This window comes from Leuresthes tenuis, unplaced genomic scaffold (assembly GCF_036924035.1).
Source record: "Leuresthes tenuis unplaced genomic scaffold, fLeuTen1.0.hap1 SCAF_2, whole genome shotgun sequence".
In the NCBI taxonomy this organism is placed as follows: Eukaryota; Metazoa; Chordata; class Actinopteri; order Atheriniformes; family Atherinopsidae; genus Leuresthes; species Leuresthes tenuis.
In genome coordinates, this window is record NW_027325356.1 from 17,662,624 (window position 1) to 17,683,888 (window position 21,265).

Below are 21,265 nucleotides of genomic sequence, written 5' to 3' on the forward strand. Positions count from 1 at the left end.
CTGTTTACTACCTACAAGACTTTTTACTATCATGACAGTAGTCATTTCTCTGTGAAAAGACTGACAAAGCTGAAGAATATTATATTTATATTTTTCCTAGACCTTTCAATGTAAAAAGTTTCTTAATAATTTGAACGGTAGAACAATTGTTAAGGCTGACTTTTTATTTAATGAGGTTCTTTTTAAGCTACTTTCTCAATAGAGAAACAAACAAATAAAGAAATAAGCAACCCTGAATTGGATAAATGGGTATGGAAAATGATTGAATTAATAAAATACCTACCTTATAATTCTTAAAGAAGCACGCTATAGTAGAAGACTAATAAATAACAGAATACAACATTTTGTATTAATGAATCATTAGGCAATGCTTGCTTAATGAGCATCTATTAATCAAGGGAACTGTCCCCGTTCATTATGAATGTTTCTGTGTTAACTCTGAGCCAAAAAGTCCTGCATCACTTTATTTTCATTTATCTTTTTTTTTTTTTTAAGTACAGGGTAAGTAGCATACTGTGTAGTTCCTAAGGACAACTTAATTACTTAGTGTTGTATCACCTTTCTCACAAATAACCGCTTATGTTGATAAAAGAAAAACTCCTTTTATGATGAACCATCTTACCTTTTACAAGGTTTTGCAATTAATTATAATTAATAATCATATTAAACCTATTTATGTTTCATGTGTGATACACACCAACTATGTGGCCATCAAATACCTACAGGGGGATAAAACAGCAACTTTTGAATATTGTTCTTTTATTGCATTTATAATGATGAAATTAATCTTTTAAAATATTTTGTAATAATCGGGAAGTAAGGCACAAAATAGTTTCCAAAGCATTGTGGTTTCCTTCACCAAAACATCTACAATGGGAAATTTTTGAGGCTGAAGTTATCATTCCACAGCGAGACTCAAAGTTTTGCTGATCAGTGAAAACCCAGTGGAGCCCCAAAACTGCCAACTATACCAGCTTACGGTGTCCACATTAATTTATTAAGTTCATAGGGGCCATTAAATTTTTTATTCATGAGAAAAACAAGAACCTTTTTGGCTCAGCTTATACAGGGACATCAGTGTGTAAAGGCAAGTGCTGTGTTGTTTCCTTAACAACAGGCTCTCTTTGGGGCCATGAGATTAGTCTCCAAAGCGAAGACAACAACCAGTTATAGAAACCATCGTGTTGAACAGGCCTAATTAGGTAACTGTGTGTCGTATATGCAACCAATTAATAATTTCTTGCCTAGACTGCATATAGCAAATGTGAGCATGTGGGGTCACTAACAATATCTTGGCAATAGAAAAAGAGAAGGGAAATTGTATCAATAATTAGTCTTTGCCAAGAAAGTGTTCTGGAGACAGGGTAAAATCTAAATTTTCCTTATCCGATGGGAAATGTATCGTATCAAATGTCAGAAATGTCAGAAGAGTCTTTCCACTACTTTCCATATGAGCTGTGTTAAAAACAATGTATAAATGCACATTTATGTCAGCAGGTTTCCTCATTTGTAGTGTTTGCCTGTGTTTTTGGAATAACACAGGGTGAATATGCATCATGTGTCTATCTTTGTGATTTTTCAAGTGCGTGTATACAGTATATGTAGTCTACAGATATATGCAAAAGTCTGGGAGTGATTGATTTTTTTCTCGATATTTTTTGTTTACAAGAAACAAGCCCAACCCCCTGCAACTTGCAAAAATAAGAAAGGAATCTTTGTTCAGACTTTAATTTCACTGTTCATTTTTTATTTCAACCTTCCTTAACTTGTTAGCTCTGAATTGACGAATTTATCATCAGCCGATTCCAAAGTCTGATCAGTTCAGTGATTCCTCAGACTTGTGATAACACTCAACATCCATAGCATCATGAAGCTGTGAAAACTCCCAGAGGGTGATTGCTAACTGCTGACATAGCAGGATGCTCAAATGTTTGGAAAATGTGGAAATGTTTATGAAAGTTTATGAAGCAAAACTTATAGCGTATTAAAGTGATTATATACAGGCAATAGATTCCTAATCTTGGTTACCTTTAGATTCCAAACAGTTTGTAGTAATTTCAGAGTGAGGGAGAGCTTCTCTAAGGGGAGCATTTAATTGGTTGTATTCCTGGAGGCTTGCCGAGCGGGCAGGAGAAAGGATGTTGGTGACAAACACAGGAGAGACTGTAACAAACACTACTTTCTTATTAACAATAAGACTACTGCATAAAACGAGGTACTTCTGCATTGGAATACTAAAACATGCATATGTCTCTTTTTTTAGTTTTGAATAACATCCATCCATCCATTGGTGGGGGGTGGGGGGGTCGTGGGTGGCCATCCCCACTGCAATAGGGCAAAAGGCAGAGCTCACCCTGGAGGGGTCGCCAGTTCATCACAGGGCCACACAAACCCTCGCTCACTCCTAGGATCAGTTTAGAGTCATCAATTAACTTCACATACATGTTTTTGGATGGTGGGATGAAGATGGAGTTTTTGGATGACATTCAAACTGATAAAACATTTTTTTAACCATGCAGATAAACCAGAAAACACAGAAAGCATGCCCTTAAGCATAGTATCACTGAATCTCATAAAATTAACAGCCTCTTCTTATATCATGCATTATTTATTTATTTTTTACTAAAAAGGGTGAAATGATTGCCTGTACAATAGATGTTACAGCAAAGAAATAGAGGGAGAACATGCAAAGGTGGAAGATGAGAGCAAAGTGAAGCCAAAAAACAGCAAATCCCCTGAAGCCTGATACATTAAAGGGCAAAGTATATGATCAACTATGGTAAGAATGGGTATTCCAGAACATTGGGTACACACACAGATCTTATGTAAATCTATGTAGGACACATACCTGTCTTTGAAATTAAACAATAAAAATGTATAGTAAATAATGGAAATATGTGGTTTAACATGTAATGCTTTAATATTCGAGTGATGCGTAATGGCCCTTTTTATCTAACTAACCAAACTGTGCAGTAGCCTGTTAACACCATATTCTTTAGTGCTGCTGTGCACAGATAAAAAGTCCAAGAGTGTTTAAGGATCTCAGATGTTCATGACTTAATAACCCGATCACTGTAGAGTCATTTTACAGATATTTTTGTAGGGTAAGATTAAAAAGCAGATCGGCACACATAAAACTAATTCTTTGATATTAAAAGGTACTGATGCTGAAGTAATGTTGGTGAGGCAACCAGTAAATGTCATGAACTATAATGGCTTCCCTCCACCCAAATGTCTGAAGCACTTATTGTTCCTGTCCATCAGAAAATATTGCAAAATACTTTTATTGATGGTAGTAGCAAAACATTTAGAGTGCATATATTTTTAGTTACCATGTTGATGGAGCTTAATATGAATTGTCACTTCACTGTACATGAAAATCCTTTTTTTAATTAAAAGAAAACATAACTATATGAATTGTACTTGACGTTGCATCATGGATAATATGTGATTGATGCCACTTTCAGATGTCTCTCTTGTCATGGCCAATGGACAACTGTTACTTTGTCAGCTTTAGATATTAGTTTCAAAATTAAGTAATGGAAAGGTTTTAAATGGTTAAGATTTCCTTGAGTCTGAACAGCGTTTAAAAATCCATCAAGTGCCGTGAAATCCACAAACGACACGAATCCATCTATCTTGAGCTTTTACGACAGAATTGGCTATAATGGGCAGGAATACCGCCCTTTCAACAGGAAGAAACCTACAGCGGAACCAGAGAGAGGGAGGATGGCCATCTGCCACAGTGAGAGAAGACTGCTTCACTTCTTCATCTGAGAAGCAGAAGAAGCGGAGCAGCTGCTTATACTACAGCATATTAAGTATAGGATGAGGTTGGCTTTGCTAAAAATAGGGAGAATGTTTGATTTTGGTTATGGCACTGAGTGCCTTCACAAAAAAAAAAAGTATTTTGGTAGGCCAGCACTGAAGAAACAAGAACATGAAAATAACGCCAGTGCAGCTGCTGCAGCCTCAGAATAGTATCTTGAAATTAAGATTTGAAAATTCAGTTTAGGTAATGAGGAAATGCAGATACATTTTTTTCACTATACCTGTAAATAGTAATAATAAATTGATGTAGTTGCAGAGCTACCACAATTGAAATGTTATTAGAGAGCATCTAATATTATGGGGCTGGAAAACAGGCACTGGGGGTTCCTCACGTCAAGAATTTCTCCATTCTGCCCCTGTCAGGTTAAAATCCATCCATATGTTTCAATATAACATTTATTTCTACAAAATTAATGCAAATGATAATTTTTTTGTATGTTCACCAACTTGCCCGAGACATTCCTTTGCACAAGAGCTCATCTACCACATGGTCTATGAAAGCTCTACAATAAAGCATGAAGCATTGATAATTATAAGATCTATTTCATTTGGCCTTATGTATAGAAAAAGGCCGAGACATTGTGACCAACCTCGTCCTCAATTGCATCATTAACAGATACATTGGAAAGAAAAAAACCCTTCTTACTCTGTTCACCTAATCTCTTTTTTGCACTTTATCTTGCCCCTCGTTAATGCATTACATATCTCACTTGATTCTTCCTATCTCCTTAGTTTCATAACTAAAGTTCTCCTCACTTGTCCACCCCCTCTCTGCGCGACCTTTCTCATTATTTTTCAGGATTGAAATAGTTGCCTCCCAGCTTCAGCGCATCCATGACACTCGTGCTGTCTCCTTGTTCTCTCCTTTGTCAGGCATTTTTCTAATAACCAGAGAGCTACTTTGGTGCTCAGTGGATTATATCTGATTAGCAGCTAAAAAGAAAGAAACAAGTTGTCAAAGGTGTGAAATAAAGAGCTTTTGAAGAATAGATTGCAGCTGTTAACAAGCTCAGTTCAGAGTTTTAGGGTAGCGAGCAGTGGATTGTGCATTTTTAGTGAAGTATAAGAAGCATTACCACAGTCTTTTCCACTAACTACTGGAAACACCTATATTTGTTTCTAGGTAAGGATGAACAAATAATTTATTTAACCTATTAGGGTTGCCATTGTTGCCGCTGAACTGTGATAAGAAAAACTGTTTTACCTATTTATTTTTTTCAGCCTTTTCATTAGCATGAGCACATTGTTACTATATGGTCTTTGTTGCCTTTCCCACATTGAAACTATCAAAAAAGATTGATAAGCCATCTGCCCATGTAATGTTTGTAAAAAAGAGGAAGGGAATCATTAGTGCCACATATTCATGACTCCTAACATTCATTTTATACTCACTTATATGTGCACATTGCTAAAATTGTGTGAGTTCTAAACCAGAAACATTTTAAAATTCTCGGGGCATTTCACGGGGGTTATCGAGGTGATTAATCCCTGCCTTATTTGCTACCAACCCTTCATTGACTCTTATTTTCTGTCAATTATGCTTTGCCTTTTTGTAGAGTCCAGGTGACTCTCAAAGATAAACCTCAGACTTGAAGAACTCACAGAGCAGGACAGTTGAGGCAAGATGTGTGTTCCCAGGGAATAAGAGCGACTTCACACCCTCCAAGGCCGTCATTAGTAGAGTGTGCGAGGGCTGGACTGAGTTGGCTGAAGTCAAATGGATTTATATGGGCACAATGACAGCTGAAGAGGAATCACTGACTAATTGTCTGTGTTACAACAAGAAGCTTCCCACTCCTAATTAATCTTGTATTGGCTGGGAAAGTTCTAGTAATTAGTTTAGCTGTCAATCACTGGTCAAGACAGATGGCCAGAGGTCTGTGTGTGAGCGCTTGCATGTGTGTACATGCGTGGGTGTGTGTTTGTGTGTCTACAATGCTGGAGCAGAGCAAATGTGCTATGGAGATAGATGTGGAATGGCAATGTGAGTATACGACATGTCAACTTAATGTTTGCTAGTCACTATGAATTGCAAGCCTTAAAGACGTGTCAGAGTTTCACATTTCAAGACAGGCTTGTTTAGCTCAGCATTCATTTCTAAGTGTTACTCTTCCTCTCTCTGCTTTTTGTTTTCAGTGACATCTCTAAAAAATATCCAAATGTAAAACCTGAATCTGCAGCTCCCCTAAATCATAGACATAGGTGCACCATTTAAGCATTACCATAACTGTGGAGTCCAGTCAAACTTTGGAGTCCAGTCTTTGACCCGAAAGTGACTGAAGAAGCTTTTAGTCAGAAGAAGATAAGGCTGGTGACAGCAGACAGCAGAGAATAACCATAACGGACAGCATGTGCCTCATCTGTAAAGAAAAAAAAAGTACAGAATACAGTGTTTGAAATGTATGGGGTTGTAAAGCTGTTCACTTTATCAAACGCACTGATACTTATTTGCCAACGGCTAGTTCTTTGTTAATTGTTTTGGACTGTGACATAATAGGCTAAAAGCTAAAAGGGACATAATGGCACCTTTCACAGCGGTGTCAAACAGACTATGACCATTAGTTTGACTTCCCCTCTGTGCCTTTAAACTGGAACAATGAGAGTGGTCTTTGTTAAGCTATGAATGTAGCTTGTTTTAACTGTGCAAGAAAATGAATTTGGACTCCTAGAATTAGAGTAATTCTCTGAGCTCAGATGGTAACGAACATGTGTCAGTGACCTCAGGACTTGCATTCACCTACTTACACTTTTGTTATAATGTAACAGTAATTAAAGCTTCTTATTTATTTGCTGGATCCTGCAGTGTTTGAAGCAAGTTGCTTACAAAAAGCCAATAGTATCCTAAATTCAGTTCAGGCCTAACTTGCATATAAAGGAAATACATGCTTAAATGATTATAAAAGTACACATATTTCAGTTATAGTTGTAGTCAATTCTACCTTATAGTATTTTATATTACAGCCGGATTATAGATCGTAAGTATTGAACCATTATCGGCGCTTATAAATCATTAAATAACTTGGATGAGGACCGGTTCCAAATAACTTCTGGTTCTCTGAGTAGGACACTGATTTACCTAAATTTATTGTTGACCGTTGTAAACCTGTAAACGCGAGCATTAGAAACTTCTTTCAAAGGTGTCTATGTTAGTCTAAGTAGCATATTCCAAAATTAGAAATGTCTGATTTAACAAAGACATTCGGAGCAAATAAATACATCATTAGGTTTGGTTTTGTTCAGGCAACACATCTCACTTTAGATGGAGTAGGCACTGTACAGCCTAGCCTCAGGTTACATCGTTTGTATGCTACAGCCATTGCCATTGCCAGTTGTCAGTTGTCAGTTGGGATGCAGCTAATGGATGTTGTTTTCTCTATTTAAGCTTACAAATGCTTAATTCATTTAGAACTCACGGTCATTGTCTTTTTCAGGCGTGCTGCACCCTCAGCTGAATTCTCAGTGGATCGAACCCGTCATCTCATGTCCTTCTTAACCATGATGGGACCCAGTCCAGACTGGAATGTGGGTCTGTCTGCTGAGGACTTGTGTACCAAAGAGTGTGGATGGGCACAGAAGGTGGTCCAGGACTTGATTCCCTGGGATGCCGGCACTGATAGTGGGTTTTCTTATGAGGTCAGTGCGAATATCCATAGATTTGGATTTTAGTGACGAAACCGAACATTTTATTAGTCTAATAATTTACTCACAAAAAGGTAAAATAACCCCTTAAAAACAAAACAAACAAAAAAAGAAGTGCCTTTTTGGACGAACAGTTGACAATATTGTGGTGTAAAAGCAGGCCAATATGTCCCCCAGCTTCAGTTATTCACTTAGAAGTCCAACCTCAGAAAATACTTCATTTCAATTCAAGTAGTATAGTCATTGGAGAGGCCAATTGACCAAAAACGCCTTTATTTCAGAAAAAAAACTCTTAATTATATATATATATGTACTGAAATTTACATTTTACAATTAAGAGTTACAAAAGTTACTTTTTATGTTATTTTGAAACAAGTTACAAGACAACTTTTCATCATCATTATGCAACATCTGCGACTCAGCTAAGGTTTCCACCACACAATCTCCTGGCCTTTTGTAAACATTTTTCTCTCTCCACCTTTTACACCTGACATAACATTCCTTCATGCTCTCATCACCAGCTGAGACTTCCTCTCACATTCACATTTTGACCTCATCATTATGCCAACAGCTTTCACTTGGTCAGGTTCTCCACCTACAGTCACAGTCACTTAAAACCTTTTTGCATACTGCCTCGCTACTAAAACTTAATTGTCATCAGCTGCCAGTCCAGTAACAGCCTTGAACAAAGCTCCTCCCCACACCCCCCTCACTGTGATGCGCTGTCTGCTGTATTCTCCAGTCAACACTAACAGACTAGGCTGTCTGTATTGTGACCGCATTTGTGAAACCTCTGGCTGATCCCTCAAAGCTCACAGATGAACCCACCGAACTGCACTCCATGCACACACACACACACACACACACACGCACGCACGCACGCACGCACACATACTTATTTGTACAGTACTCTTGTCTCCATTTCCAAAAACGTTACAGCTGATGGATTAAATCACATTTTGATTTCTTCATCACTCCTTGAGGCTTATAAAGGCACTAATACCATAAAGTAACCACAATTATAAGCATATACTATTGCATCACTTCTACCATTCTTATGTCAGTCAAATCTGAACTCGCAAACACAATACAAATAATTTTAGGTTCTATGTAGTCCTAGCAGTTTTAAATGATATGGTCACTCAGATCTATAGAAAATAAATGTCCAGCTGAAAAACAGGAATAAAGTGAGTTGGGGGTAACCTTAAGTTTATCTAGTGTTACAGTTGTGGGACTATAAAATTAATTAATCTTCCAGAAAATTAAGAGTTATACTGCTGCAGTGCTAAAATCTTAAAGATGCTATCTCCTTAAATACTCCTACATATTAAGTTAAATAAAAGCTTTCTGAGTCTGTGAGTTGATTTTTTAGCAGAGTAAGCAAATAGCTCGTATATCATTTTAAAGCAGTTCAAAAACAGACCCTTGCTTTAAAAATGCACAGCTGAGGGTGGGGGAACAGTGGCTATGACGAACTCGGGGGACTTTGGCTCTCTATTACAAAGTCATTAAAAGCGCAGGCCTGTAACAGAGTAATGGTATCTATCCTTTGTGCCATTACTTTAACTGTATCTTTTAATCACTGGGCACTCACTACCCTTGCCCCTATCTTCCTCTCTCACACAGACAGTGCTGCTCTTGCTCTTTTTTTTCTGAATGGCCTCAGTTGGGGGGGGGTGAAGAATGGACTGGTCTTCTGCCTCCAGACTGCCTCTGGCATTGCTTCTATCAACCCCATGCTGGCAGACCTTTACTGTTGACTAAAAAGAACATATCCCCTATAAAGTATATTGCTCCTTCACAGCTGCTCACTGACTTTGAAACTTGGACTTTGGGTGACTTTTATTTTGTGTAACTTTGAATGTCTTTGTGGTCTTTATACTAGTACAAATCTGTTTTTCAAAAAAGATCCTGACACTGTGTTATTTCTGAAATCCCAAAGTTCCACTGCTTTGTGGCCCATATATTTTCTCTCTCTCTCTCTTTCTCTCTCTGTTTCTTTTTTTTTTAAACTTTCTGTGTTGTTCTTTTAGTCTCCCAACAAACCCACTGCGCCCCAGGATAAGATCCGTCCACTAACCAGTCTGGATCATCCGCAAAGCCCATTTTATGATCCTGAGGGAGGTGCCATCACTTCTGTGGCCAGAGTGGTAGTGGAACGCATTGCCAGAAAGGTCTGTTTGTCCTCCTTCCAGACAGTTCTTCGAGAAAATCCAAATAATTAGTGGCTTTGATAACAGTATATTCAATCAAGTGACAATAAGCATGCAGACACGTTGAAGTGTTTGCAATGGCTATGCATGTGGCATCATGGCCCTGACTTGTTTTGTGTAGATTACAGCAGAGGGCAGTTCAGGGACAGAAAAGAGCTGAATTAGGATTTTCCCTTTTTTTTTCTCTGCCCCTATTCGACTAGCACATGACTTATGCTGGTATTATGTGTGACAGTTTGTGACACACCGTTATTGTGAACTGCTCAGAGGAAGAGACAGTGAGATGAAGAAGCCTTTCCATGTCTTCATGATGGACCAGTGGACACAAAGATGGATTCAGTCCTGTGCATCCACAGAGCAGTTGATCAGTGCAGAGTGTACACCTTACATTTCAAACCATTCAATTATTATTAGATTAGCTTGTTTATAAAGTCATTTTTTAACATAATAAAAGAATAATATAACTACATTTATACACTCTATTATCAAATGGCAGTCAGTAGTTGTCTAAACAGCTCTACTTCATGGGTGAGCAGACCAAAGCAGAAAGGGAATATTTCTAGAGGTAGATCAATTAATCAGGCCTTTTTTGTGAATATAATCTTGTATTGGTCAGTGCCTGAGCCTGTTAAGCACTAAAACAGATATCACCCTTGCCACCTTGATTATTGTGTGAGAGTTATGACATCAACACTGTGCCATAACTGTTTATATTTCTGCTTGAGGCAAGCTAAACTGAACTGAACAGAACTAGAAGAAGTCATACAGGAAGTACATTATGCATGCGCAAACATAACTTCTAATGGTCAGGCGCAGGTTGAACAGTGTTGTTGCTATGAAAATATTTACTGTAAAAGATGTGGGAAACATGACGTATGAGGCAATTTACCACGCTATGACAGACCCCAGCGGATGTTGACTAGTATGGCCTGACTTTTTGATGAATAATATGGTGAGTTCTTGTGGGAACATTAAGGTTTTCAATCTTATCCTTCAAAGCCCTATATATTTCATTTGTTGGGCATAAAAGAGAGAGATGCAAAAACCATAGGCTACTTTGGGACTGTATTGATAGTGGGCTTTCAGTCAACTGTGGCTTAGGTTGGAATGGGTACTTAAACCCACATTGGACATCAGGGCTAAATTATCAAAGATCATAGTATTGATAAGCAGCAATGTTATTCTGCTGTTGGTTCTGGAGAATTTATCTCCTTCTGAGGCTATGCACAAGATGGAAGAGCTCTTACACAGTGAGAGCTCTTGCAGTGTGCATACACATAGAACTGATGACTGGTACAATTCCCCTGACGAGGGTTGATGCTGACAATGCTTGTATTGATGTAAACAATTTGTATGCATGTGAAGGCAGAAACTGGCAATTCTTCAAAACATGCGACCAAAAAAATGTAGCCGTGACTATATTTTGATTTTTGTCATACCTCATTTGATGAGCTGGCCCATGAATATTTATTAGGTTCTGCGTCATACATGTATATCGCCCATCTGCTGATGGAGCCATCCAAGTCTTAAGGTTGACATGTGGTTATGGGTCAAATACTTTTAGCATATTTTTGGGACATGTTTAATTAGGTCAGGAGACATTCGGACACAGGCACAATGTTTTTCGGTTTTAGATGATAGTCAAAACATGTTCAAGTTACAGCTCCGTAATGAATATTGACTCAAAGGGCAGGTACTTTGCTTTAATCCTAAAGGGTTTTTGGATAACATTTAACGAAATACTGAAATATTGACTCAAAAGCTGTTTAATGGACACGTGGGTTACTTCTTTGTTAGTTCCTCATCAGTTCAGTAAGTTAAAAGTTCCTCTGTAGTATTTAAATTTGGAATTTATTGCTGTGAACTCACAATGTGAAGTTAAAGGTGCAAGAGAAGCACAATAAAATGAAAAAAGACTTTATTTATCCAAAAGGGAAATTATATGATCAAGATCATAGGTATTTTATATCTACGATCTTGCAGCCTGTGTGTAGAGAGCTATTGTCTGCTCACATTCAGCAACATCTGGCAAAGGTAGATAAACTGAAAATTCACAGCACAAATGGACAATGACCAAAAACATAATGCAAAGCAAGCTTAGAGTTTTTCAAGGTAAAGAAGTTGAAAATTCTGCAGTGGCTGAGTTAGCTTAACCTGAACAAGCTGCATGTCACTTACCAAAGACAAAATTAAAGGCAGAATGAGCTGACAAATTCAGTAAGTTAAGTAAAGTTCAGTAAGCTGCTTACCCATTTATTGGTGTTGTCCATGTAATCCAGGCTTGAGGCATTTTCTGTAAACAATTTCTCACAAAATATGAAAGACAACTATTTACATGTTACTTTCATGTGTCCAATTATGTTCCATCCCCTGAGCAGAGTTCTACATATTAAACAGCTGTAACTTTTAAATCTTTTCTCCAGTTCGGATGTGAATACCCTTAAAATAAAGTTGATAAAACCCTGAAAGCCCTTATTCATTATGAAAAAAGAAGCTTGTAAATCTTTAATTAAGTGGCTAAAAAAGACAAAAAAAACAATCCAAATATTTCCAAACATTACTGTTTATGTATCTTTAGGATTTCAATATAGATTATAGAAATGTAGATAATATAAATATAAAACTGTTCACTCATTTTCATGTTTTGATGTCATATTTAAATGTTTAATTCAACTCATATTGTAATTTGACTAAATAAGTCATTAAGTAGGAAAAAAAAGGCCACATAGCACCTATTCAAATTAATTTCTTATGAAAGATCCTTTTTCTACTTCGAATTTTGTTGGAGGTGAAACAAATTGTCGTGTCTGCAAACCAGAAAAGGATAAAAGGATAATGGTCCTTCAGTGGCATCTAGAGGCAGCTGTGGGAACATGATTCAGTCCATCTAACATCATGGAAAATGTGCTCTTATATTTCCTTATTAAATGTCTTCACATTGTGTGCTTTCCTTTACTACTGTACTAATACTATGTGTCCACAGGGTGAACAGTGCAACATTGTGCCTGACAATGTGGACGACATTGTTGCAGATATTGCCCAGGAAGAGAAGGAGGAAGGTATGAATCCTGTTTTCTTGATTGGCTTTACTCTCGCTCTGTCTGTCACACACAGACACATGCACACACGAGTTGCAAACTATTACAGTGTGTTACTGACGCTTTCCATCTTTTAGATGACACTCCTGAAACATGCATCTACTCCAACTGGTCTCCATGGTCTGCGTGCAGCTCGGCTACTTGTGAAAAGGGCAAGCGGATGAGGCAGAGGATGCTGAAGGCCCAGTTGGACCTGAGTGTTCCCTGTCCACACACTCAGGATTTCGAGCCATGCATGGGGCCTGGATGCAGTGATGAGGGTGAGTATCTAGCTAAAGATTGGACTGGACTGGACTAACATCAGTTACCCTTATTCCAGCTCTTGGGATCAGATTTAATTAGAGTTTTCCAAAGATTCAGCATACACTAAACATCTTCAGGAAGATGCCTTTCTGCTGCGGCATTTAAAGCATCACTACAGAAGTTGGCAATTTCTTGCTCTTTGGCTCCCCCCACAGTTGTGTGATGTAACAAATCTGCATCTGAGGCCTGCACATGTATAGTGATACCTATAAACAAGAGAGGTTGACAACAAAACACCTAAAAGCTACAAAAAATGTCAGTGGGCCAATGTTGCCAGATCTAACAAGAATAACACTGCATATTTTTATATAAGGTGATATTTATGTGATATAGTAACATCTTCACAAATAGACAAAACATAAAATAACTTGCTGTTCAGATTTACATTTTTGAATGTGACATATTTGTGAAATCAATGCATATGCAATGTGATGTACATTATATACATGCATATACATGCCATCTACTTAAAGCTAGCAGAGGACATTTGTAAAGGCTGCAAAATCCTAAGACTTTGGTGCTAAAATTGCAAAAACTGTCCAAAAACGTTTTACTTGAGAATAAACTATTTCCATATTAGGCTGAAATGGAACAGAGGTGGCTAACTGAGGCTTTATCTGTGAGGCAGAAATGAAAACGATAAGCCCATTTCAAAGTGTAAATAACAACATGGACGGACACGCTGCTGTAATGTTGTGTATTTCCAATTCCAGGAGTAAAAAACATGTTTCATTGTTTCATTTTTATTTATTTTTTTAACAGGAATCAACCACAGTTTCAGTCTCTTCTCTGATTTGCACACTATACAGAGCAGATGGAGAAATGATCATGATTGAATTATTTTCATGAATTTAAACCCATACGTCAGCAATTTCATCCACAGAGCCAAGCTGAACAAACCTGACAGAACAAGGGAGCTTACCATTTATTACTTACTAATTGCAACTATAAAGGTAACCCTGCATTTATCTGTCACCAAAATCCAATTAGATTTTTTACTCTTTTCCCGTGTCTTGCTCTTTAAATTCAGCTCTTTTTCTTCGCATCTTTTCTTTTCTATTTCTGTTTTAATCAAAGTTTATTTTTAATGACAACAGTGCATTTTTTTAACTTAATTTGTTATGGCAAATGTGTGTCATTATCTTGTTGCCAGTGGGTTACTTAGTACCGTAAAGCAAAACAGTGTTGTTGCTGAGCAGAAAACCAAAGTTCTGTAGTGCAGTGTCTCAGCCCCTGGCTGCTCCAGGGAAGCCTCAGGCCTGGGAATGTGCAAAGTTTAATGCCCTTCAAACCTATCAGAAGGACACATGGTTTTAGGGTTCAAGTGTTGCTTTAAATAGTAAATATGCAAAAATAGTAATATCTCTGTTTGTCTTCTGTTCCCTGAACTATTCATTGAAACAAAAAAATCTCCCAGTCTGTTGCACACCACTCATAGATGATTAGGTCACCCATTCTTCCTCCCATAGGTGCCAGTAACACATTCAGGATATGTCAGTAATGCTTCCTCCTTATAGCCTGACTGACTGCTTATACACCACAAAAAAAAAAAGTCTTGATGGACAGGTGACCTGTCCAGGGTGTACTCTAGCTGAGATAGGCTCCATGCCCTCCCGCATCCTTAAATTGGATTAGGTGGGTGTAGAGAATGGACGGATGGATGGATGGATGGATATTACAATGGATGTTTGTGTCTGGTATGTAATCCTTTCATGGTTCATTCAACATGACCCATGAACAATCTCAAATTTAAACAGAGACTGCAGATTTTGCCAGTCACAATATCATTTTGAATCCAATCCAAACAAAACATAAACTGTCACTATCCCATTTTAATTCAACTCAAATGTTTAAAGACAATAATGCCCATTCTTGGAATTACAAGATTGGAATTGGTCTTAACTGTCAAATCAGTTTATAAATTATGTTTGTCCTTGTGGACCTTTATTTAACTATTTATAACAGCAGAGAGGTAGAAGTAAACTGAGACAGAGGGGGGTAAAGGATAGCGAGAGGTAAAAGGACACACCAGCAGAGGTATTTGGAGCAAAGAGTATTTTTAATTCCATGTCATGCCATCTCTACTCTGTAAATATGTGGCAACATGTTTCTTTCTGAAGAGACAGATAGCTGGTGGGTGTAATGTGCACAACATAATCTGGATTAATGTGAGAGAATGTGTTTACCAGTCTTGTTACAGTATATATGAATGCAAAGTTATCAGATGTAACAGATTTATTACTGCAGTGTGCTCTCTAAGTTTAATTTGCTTTGCTCATCTACTCGTATTTACTAGAAATTAGTTATTTTTACAACATTAGGTAATGGTCTGTTTCACCAAACTAATTTAAATATTACATAATATATTAAAGATATATATATACACTATAAGATATTAAAGATACATAGTTTATTGACAAGTGAGAAGCTAACTGCATAATCAGGTTATTTTTTCTATTTATTCCCACAAATAGGTAGAATGACTTCTTTACAGCCATCCTTCTGCCATTTCTGATGAGGGCTTTCAGCTAACAGTAGAAGGATCATCTCTTAGGTCCTGTGTCAGGTCTTTGCTGGATTCGACCTTAACATAATGTTCTTCTGAAGTTGATAGTTATTCAGGTCGGCCTCTTCTTTTGTCCTGCACTTTTCCTGTTTTTTTCACGACGCACTGCACACCATGTCTGAGATATGCCACGTTTTCAGCTAATAGCTCCTTGGAAACCACATTGTTGTTGCTATAGTATAGGCATAACTATTTCATGCCTGTCAAACTGTGTTATCTATGGCATTTTTTTGTAGATACAACTAAAGAAATGGGAATAACCAATGTGTCTTTCTGAGAGCCTGCTAGTAACAATGCACCTTAAGATACCATTCAGAATGTGTTATTAGCTAAGATGTCTGTTGTGTTGTTATGTGATGACATAACATTGGTTGATCACTTGAGTTAATTGTCTTTTTATGCTTAAATGATTCATAGACCAGTGTTAAGCGTCTCAACAAACATTCTACAACTTGAAAGAGCAAAATTAATACAAAATACATAATTTATGGTAACAGGATGGTACATATGTAGATTTATGTGATGTGAAACCTGGAGCTAACCTGCACTTTCCCATGTTCTATCGCACTGTACTCGTGCATGTTGTTCTTGGTATGATCAAGCCTGCAACAAGAAAAGCGCTAAAGACTGTGGAAGCTTTTAAATAGCATTATAATTTTTCTCAAAACACCATCAATTTCATATTAGTGTGATACAGATTTCACATTGATTGATAATAGTTACTTGCAGGGACATCTGCAAAGGACCAATATGGGTACATTTTGGGTTGGGATCAAGATAATTTGGGCCAGGCAGCTGGGGAATAATTTGATGAACTTGCAGTGTTGTCTTTTTATGTGAGACTGAGATTAATATGATACTCAGTGTCTACCATACCTACCATGGTGTAACTAAATTAATTAAGAGCAGCTTCCTAATATCTGGTGCTTTATCCTCTACAGTGTCTGACAATAATTGTTGGATTGAAAAATAGAAATTTAACTGCTAGAAAGTGATTAAAATATTTATTTAAGTTTATAAATACAAAATTTGAATTTTTTTGTTATCTGTTCAGTGTCTTAAAGTAAAAAAAACATATACATTTACATACCAACAACTGTAGGTCATTATTTTTAGTCAAATTATGCATGATGCAATTTTGTGTTCAGTCAAATCTATTTTTCACAGGTAAATCTTCTATATCAGTGGCATATGAGTTTAAAAATTCATCTGGATCCTAATTACAATTGGGTGCAGCTTATCAAGAGAACATGCTTAACACTCTACAGTAATACATCTAACTGTACTCCCAAGTTTAAACTAACTTTCCTTCGTGCAGATAATTTATGATATGGGAGTGTTGAGAGTTCAATGGGATGTCCAATGCTAAAATGTTCCCTTTGCCTACATTTTCTGACATCAGATGGAGGCTTTTCTAAACAGAAATTTTCTTTAGTTTACCATAAGGGCTGTAAACAGCTGTTTCTATCCTTACACTTGATTGAACATATTGTTTTGTTTGGCTTTGTTGTTCCTAACCTCATTTCTTTCTGTCAGTTGAATTGTCATAATGGATTAACCACAAAAAATAATTCAATATCAAATACATATAGTATTCACACGGTGTGAATATTATACTGATGCCTTAGTTCAAATTTTGTGGGATATTTTAACTGACACTCTTATAATTATATAATAGGTCAGTAATGGTGTTAGTTGTACATTATAATTAGTTGTAATTAATTACATGCAGTTCAAGACTTTGATTGTTCTGTGTAAATATATGAAGTGCCTTTTTCATTTTGATTTAGTGTGATTGCATTTCTGAACTGATGTGTATTTATATGTATTTCTTTTTTTAATTTTTTTTTTATTAAAATCAATGCCCCAGGACTTTCTGACATATTTATTTTGTCTCTTTAGATGCCTCTACTTGTATGATGTCAGAATGGATCACTTGGTCTCCGTGTAGTGTGTCCTGTGGAATGGGCACACGTTCCCGGGAGCGTTATGTTAAACAGTTTCCTGATGATGGTTCACTGTGCACTCTGCCCACAGAGGAGACTGAGAGCTGTGTGGTTAATGAGGAGTGCTGTGAGTGTCCTCTTTCTGGTGCATTTATAAAACTCAGATTAACATAATGATTCACAATTGGTGTTTTAGTGTTTGCCTTATCTTTCTTTCTGGACCTCAGCTCCCAGCAGTTGCCTGGTCACAGAGTGGGGTGAATGGGATTTCTGCAGTGCCACATGTGGTCATGGCTTGAAGAGGAGGGAGCGCACGGTGAAGATGCCTCCCGCAGATGGTTCCATTTGTGGGGCCGAGGTTCTAGAAGTGGAAAAGTGTATGATGCCGGAATGTCGTGAGTAGCTACATTTTCATTACCGCAACTATCTTCACACATCCTAGCCTAGCAGTAAATTAATGTATAATCCTATTTAGTGTTTGTTCTCTATTTCTGCATATTTCTTATAATTCCTAACAATGAGCGTATGACTCACTGAGGGATTCTTGTTTGAATAGATACAATCCCTTGCCTGCTGACTCCATGGTCTGACTGGAGTGACTGTAGCGTGACGTGTGGAAAGGGTTTGAGGACACGACAGCGCGTGCTCAAATCCCCCGTGGAACTTGGAGAGTGTAAAGAAGAGTTAGAACAGGTGGAGAAGTGCATGCTACCAGAGTGTCGTAAGTAATAAACATCCTAATCTACACACCCACACACTGAACATGTGCATGTATAATTTATGGTAATATCTTTTTTTAATGAAACCAGAATCCTTGACGAAGACACACACACCAGTTATAATCAAATGAGCTCACAGAGCCTCTGTCGCATTTATCCATTCTATCACATCATATGTAACTATTTAACTTGGTATGTGCCGCTGTGTCTTAAGGTTTAACATAGTAAATTAAAGATTCAGCTGGAATTAAAAACTCCTGTGAAATACTTTGAATCTGTGATTCTCAGCCTTTGGGTTTGGGATCCCAATGGTGGTTTTGAGATATTTTTTGTGGGTCCCCAGATAGCTGTGGAAAAAAAAGTGAAATGAACTAACTTAAGTTCGGCTGTGATACAAATACATCAGATGTTTCAGAAAAGTACTTGCACAACACTTTGAGTTAAAAAAAAAAAGGGGGTTACTGCAAACATGTCTAAAACTGAAACTCGTGGCACAGCAGCAAACATTCCTGGGTGGATCAATGAGCGACTTCTCTCCAGTATGGAATCAGGACTGAATTCTCTAAAACAGTCACACTGTAGAATATTTTACATCCTTGTATAATCCGAGCAAAGAGAATATAGTGTGTCTCTTTTCTTTTTACTTATTTTACGTAACTTTATGATTTGTTATTTCTGTCTCAACGTCCTCTTAAATGTCAACACATCTCCACAGCCTGGTACCCTTTTTAATCTGTGGTTTGAGAACATTTCATGAATCTGAACAGCGCTTTTCTTAGGAACATTCTTATAAATGAATCCAAGGAAAACTTCATTAGTAAATTGAGACTTCTCAGCAAACAGGAATGTGTCTCCATCAGGATTATGTCACCTGTGGTTATATACACTGTACCTAAAATTGCTATTCTCTCTATCTTATCAGTTACTTTCCACTGGGTCACTTTTCTGTGACGGCTTCCTTTTAGCTCATCTCACTTGTTCTTTATCCTCAGCCATCGACTGTGCCATGTCAGAGTGGACCGAGTGGTCAGAGTGCAATAAGTCCTGTGGAAAAGGTCACACAATCCGGACTCGCATTGTAATGCTGGAACCTCAGTTTAGTGGAGACCCCTGCTCTGAAACCATCCAAAGGAAGAAGTGTAAGATTAGGAAGTGTAACAGAGGACAAGGCAACAGTGATGAGAAGAGACGACGCAAGGAGCAGCGAGAAAAACGGAGGAGCAAACAGGGCAGAGCTGAGGGCACATCTGAGCATCCAGGTTGGTAACCATCCTTCTGTCTTTGATTCACATCAACAACAACACACATATATCGCTCTGATCATCCATCCATTTTTAAAAACACTTTTTTTTTTTTTTTACTTTTAGGCTGTAGAATGAGACCATGGTCAAGCTGGACAGAATGTACCAAGCCTTGCGGTGGAGGTATTCAAGAGCGCCTCATGACAGTGAAGCAGAAGTTTAAGACTGCCCAGCTGTCCAGCTGTAAGGACAGGAAGGAGATCAGGGCGTGCAATGTGCACCCCTGTTAGGAAGGGGGGGTGGAATGGGGTAGTGTGGATGAGGGCTGACGTGGGATGACAGTGGGGCTGAGGAGAGAACAGGTCACACTGTTGCACAATGATCCAATGCACTCTGTTTAGGGCTGATATGACACATTCTTGAATCTGCATTGGTTAAATCCAGAGCTCAGTTCAGTTGACATTAAAAGAGGATGAACTCTATGATCTCTCTAAGAAACTCTGAATTTAAACTTGGCTGATTCTGCTGTGCTTTCAAACTAGCTCTGATACACATGACTCTTTTGCAACGTTACTGTAAACTTGTTGTGGTATAATATATCTTGAGAAATATTATTATGAACTATAAACTGATATAATGATAAGGTAAAGAACTGTTTTATTGTGGTATCCTTAAGTAGTACAATTTATTCCAGATTTCAAAGCACAGATGCCCAGCCATTCCAGTGTTTTTAATGCCTTCAGTTGTTTAGTTGTCTCTGGGACACAAAATGCCCAATTGATTTTTTTTTACCCAGTTATATTGTTGTACATGTAGATGCGTCATGATTGACATCTATATGATTTGAAACATTATTAGAAAATGTGCTATTTTTTGCAGTGTAATTTTTTAAATAAGAATTTTTCCCAAGATTCTTACCAAAGTGTTGTGTAGATGTTTTCTAGATGTATTTCCCTCTTTTTCTTTATCTCTGTCCCTCTAACATATTAATATTTTGGAATAATATCACCTTTACAATAAAAGTAAATGTGACAAGTTGTCACATGGATCTGTGTTTTTATTCAGGCAAATACTACTTAATAAATACTTGTCCTGCCACTAGATGGTGACACCACGCTTAAAACCTTTGCCTTTCTTTAAGAAAAAAGACATTCCTGAGACTGCACTAGCTGAGTCCTGCTTTTCCCATTCTACATCTCTCCAAAGAAATATAAATTTACCGCAAGGGAAATTTTGAAGATAAATTAGTAAGGATAGTTTATTTGATTTTGTGATTAAAGAAGCATGCTGAATCTGCCTGAAACCGAACATTTGCCGCTCAGTATCCCAACTACAGTACGAGATGGACGAGAAATTTTACGGCACTGCAGTGCTGTCCTGCTAGACCGCTAGACGTAAAATGAGGAGCCTGAGGAAGAGGTCTTTCGTTAATCTCGCAGATGGTGTGGTCTCTCTTTACAGGATCAAAGAGGTTGGGGAGTTTTCTTTTGGTACATGTGTTGGCTGAGATCTGGAAAGATTTTGCCCCTACCCCTTCTTGTATAGAAGGTGGGGGGAGGTCGGTGTCAGGCTTTCCTCAGCGCGAAACTCGGGGCACAGAGGTGAAAAATTCAATACACACATCACAATGCCATTCCTGTTTCCATGCCAACGCAACCACACATGGGGAAAGCCTACACACTTCACAGGCAATGGAAACATGGAGTGGG

At 37.7% G+C, this 21,265-nt stretch overlaps 1 protein-coding gene across 1 annotated transcript in view; it reads left to right on the forward strand.

The window, feature by feature from the left end:
• Positions 1 to 20,595, forward strand: part of spon1a (spondin 1a) — a 66,674-nt gene extending 46,079 nt beyond the window's left edge. The window contains exons 8-16 of the mRNA XM_072381241.1: positions 7,263 to 7,464; positions 9,504 to 9,644; positions 12,667 to 12,742; positions 12,859 to 13,041; positions 17,553 to 17,723; positions 17,824 to 17,991; positions 18,153 to 18,317; positions 19,308 to 19,574; positions 19,683 to 20,595. Of these exons, the coding sequence (XP_072237342.1) occupies positions 7,263 to 7,464; positions 9,504 to 9,644; positions 12,667 to 12,742; positions 12,859 to 13,041; positions 17,553 to 17,723; positions 17,824 to 17,991; positions 18,153 to 18,317; positions 19,308 to 19,574; positions 19,683 to 19,846 (1,537 nt within the window). The 3' untranslated portion in view covers positions 19,847 to 20,595. The remainder of the gene's footprint in view (positions 1 to 7,262; positions 7,465 to 9,503; positions 9,645 to 12,666; positions 12,743 to 12,858; positions 13,042 to 17,552; positions 17,724 to 17,823; positions 17,992 to 18,152; positions 18,318 to 19,307; positions 19,575 to 19,682) is intronic.
• Positions 20,596 to 21,265: the final 670 nt, after the last annotated feature.